At 54.2% G+C, this 2,818-nt stretch overlaps 2 protein-coding genes across 2 annotated transcripts; one reads left to right on the top strand and one right to left on the bottom strand.

Annotated features, from left to right (window-relative positions):
* Positions 1–693: 693 nt before the first annotated feature.
* N656DRAFT_370840 (uncharacterized protein) lies at positions 694–1,991 on the top strand. Its single transcript, XM_064809415.1, has one exon. The coding sequence runs from the start codon at positions 919–921 to the stop codon at positions 1,759–1,761; it is 843 nt and encodes a 280-aa protein (XP_064666593.1). The 5' UTR covers positions 694–918; the 3' UTR covers positions 1,762–1,991.
* A 230-nt stretch (positions 1,992–2,221) lies between these two features.
* Positions 2,222–2,656, bottom strand: N656DRAFT_716914 (WD40 repeat-like protein; the record flags this gene model as incomplete). Its single annotated transcript, XM_064812169.1, has 1 exon — positions 2,222–2,656. One exon carries the CDS (start codon positions 2,654–2,656, stop codon positions 2,222–2,224), a length of 435 nt encoding a protein of 144 aa, XP_064666594.1.
* Positions 2,657–2,818: the final 162 nt, after the last annotated feature.

Raw genomic sequence — 2,818 nt, forward strand, 5'->3', positions numbered from 1 at the left:
AGCGAGTCCGATGACGATTCTGACGATGGCCGATCCGACATGTCTTTCGCGTCGCTTGACGAGCTCGTCGCGGCTGCATCCAAGAAGCTTGAATCTAGCGGTGTTGCTAGTGCAGGTATGTACCTAAATTTTCTTTCCCGGGTAGGCGAGTTCGCTAACATGCCTACGCAGGCGAAAGTCGCGACACTGTTCCCGACGTTATCGACGTATCAAAGCCTTCAGTCACCAGTGAGCCTGGCCTAGACGATGAGGTTGCAGACGAGCAGCAACAGAGAGATAGCCAAGGGCCTTCTCCAGAGACGTTGTCTGACTCTCCCCGGCCGTCCGAAAACCCGTGCGGAACGACGTCGAATCACTACGGTTCCATATGCCTTGGCAGCGAAGAATGGGATAGGCCGTTCCCATTTTCCTTCGCGGTGATCCGGCAGAAACGTGCCGCTCAGTCGCAATCCATGTTGGACCCTCATAGTCCACGCCTAGCTGCCTCTGGTCTTGGGTTTGAGTCACAGCAGCAATCTGATGGCCATTGCCTTTCTCAGCACTGTGATCGCTGCGGCGACAGCAGTCAGAAGGGCAGCCCAGAGCACCATCATCTGATCCCAGATGACAGCGAAGAGCGGGCACGAACACCCACACTGCCGGATGACAAAGAGTACCACTGAGCTCGAACCAGCGGATACTGAGCCACGCCTTCGGCCCCAGAGCCTATGCGACGTCGCCTCCAGTCGTGGGGTTGATCCACAACTGAGGTCCGCCAGCTGCCGCCTCGCACAACACCCTGATCACCATGACGACAGCGATCCAGCGAGTGATGGAGAACGCCATCCTCTCGTTCCAGAAGACAGAGAGCAGGATGAGGATGGCACCCCCGCCCTCCAAAACCGTCGAGCTGCGTCCAAATCGACCAGTTAGAAGACAATGCAGCAGCAGAGCAACCTAGCTCTGGCGACAGAAGCTTCGCCGGTAAAGTCTGGGGGAATCGTCACCCCCGGCACTGGGGCGACGCGTCGGAAACATGCGTCGTTCGGCCGCGACGTGAAGCAAGACTCTGGAACAACGAGAGCTAGTACCACCGAATTGCCCGACGTGAAGGTCGACCTTCAGCAGAACCCTGGTCGTTATCGACGGCGGCGTCATTGCGATACTAATAGCAAGGAGGAGTGCTTTCTTAGTGTGGAAAGTGGCGTGAAGCAAGGTAAAGATGGGGATGTCATTCAGCTACCGCAAGGGAAGCGCCGCAAGGCACGTCTTCGCAAAAACTCCCTATCGCTACAGGCTCAACAACCACCACCAACCCAAGGTCCAAAGCGCCGCCAAAGCCAGCGCAGGAATTCCAGGCCGCAATCTTCAGGGGCGTCTACTTTGGAAGAGGGGGCACTTGAAGCCGATTTCGCAAGCTTTGAGGAATGGCCACTTGAAGAGGTCCTCAAGCGCGTTTGGGTGGGCGGGGCAGCGACGTTTCAGGTGGAGTTCACGTGGAATCCTTGTACGAATCATGGCACGAATCATGGCCAACATGACCGCGTATTCGAAATCCCGCGGTGCAAGTCACCAGGAGGGAGGTATTCCTTGACGGCACGTGCCCTCTCTTCAAGAGTTACCCCATCGACTGAGAAGGTTCAAGGCGACGAGTATTATACCGTCGAGGAGATTTTGAGTGAAGACAGGGAGAAAAGGGACTGGAGTCCCTGGTCAAGTGGGCTGGGTATGGGAAGAAGCACAATTTTAGGAACCCACTACCCATTGCGAGGAATGTCCTGAGGTACTAGAGGAATTCCACCAGAAGGTGAGATTGTCCGTGGCTCCTTTGTAAATTCCGAACCGAAATTTTTCGCGGGGCGCCTTATGAGTCGTCGGTGGATGAAATAGAGGAGATATTCATGCGTGCTTCACGTGACGTTAACACATGAGGTTGGGCCGAATACGTACTCTTGAGTGGGAGCGGAGCTGATCGATCATAAAGGACCTTGCAATTTATTGTCTATACTCTATCCCTCTACATTAGCTCCACCTCATCGCCTCTCTATGCTAGTATAAACTTGCTGTCTCACGTCTAAGGCAGGGAGCCTGAATCAATCTTACGACGGCTAGTGAGAGACCATCAGTTGAATGGTTTACGACCTTTCATAACTATGAAAGCGTCTTATTGGGTCGTCCGTAAAAGAAGCACTGCTCAAAAGGCCCTTTGTAGAGAGAGAAACTGAGAGGAGAGAGCTCGGCACTAGCTGTCTGCCGGTAACGTCATAATTAGGACACGTCCCGAATCACAGCCAGCGGCAATCGTAGATCCCGCTACGGCCCAACATCTCGGCCGATATCCTGGAGGAAGCCACAGCCAGTTTTCTGAGTCCCTTGTAATCCATCTGCAGTCCGAGCTTATACCATATTGATAGGGGAGCTTCGCGTCACCTGACCAGGAGGCAAACAACTTCAAGGACGTGACATCATGCGAACGGCTATGCCCCGCGAGCGTCTGCGTGCATGTACCCGTCGCTGCATCCCACATCTTGACGGTCTTGTCGCCCGACCCGGACGCAACGAGCTTCGAGTCGGGTGAGAACGCGACGGACCAGACCGAACCGCTATGCCCCTCGAGCGTCTGTGTGCAAGCATTCCAATCTTCTTCTACAACCGGCCCGGCAGTAATCCACCTCATTTCCCTCTTGTACAGATTTCGTGTCATGCTTCTGGCAGGGCTGAACGCAAGTGCTGAAGCGTATACCTAAAGTGGATAGTTTTCAACTAGCTGACTGCAGTATTGAATATATCGGCGCATGTCATAAACCAGCCTTGGTAATTGTGATGCAACGTTCTTTTG

Source organism: Canariomyces notabilis (assembly GCF_033297395.1).
Source record: "Canariomyces notabilis strain CBS 508.74 unplaced genomic scaffold N656scaffold_28, whole genome shotgun sequence".
In the NCBI taxonomy this organism is placed as follows: domain Eukaryota; kingdom Fungi; phylum Ascomycota; class Sordariomycetes; order Sordariales; family Chaetomiaceae; genus Canariomyces; species Canariomyces notabilis.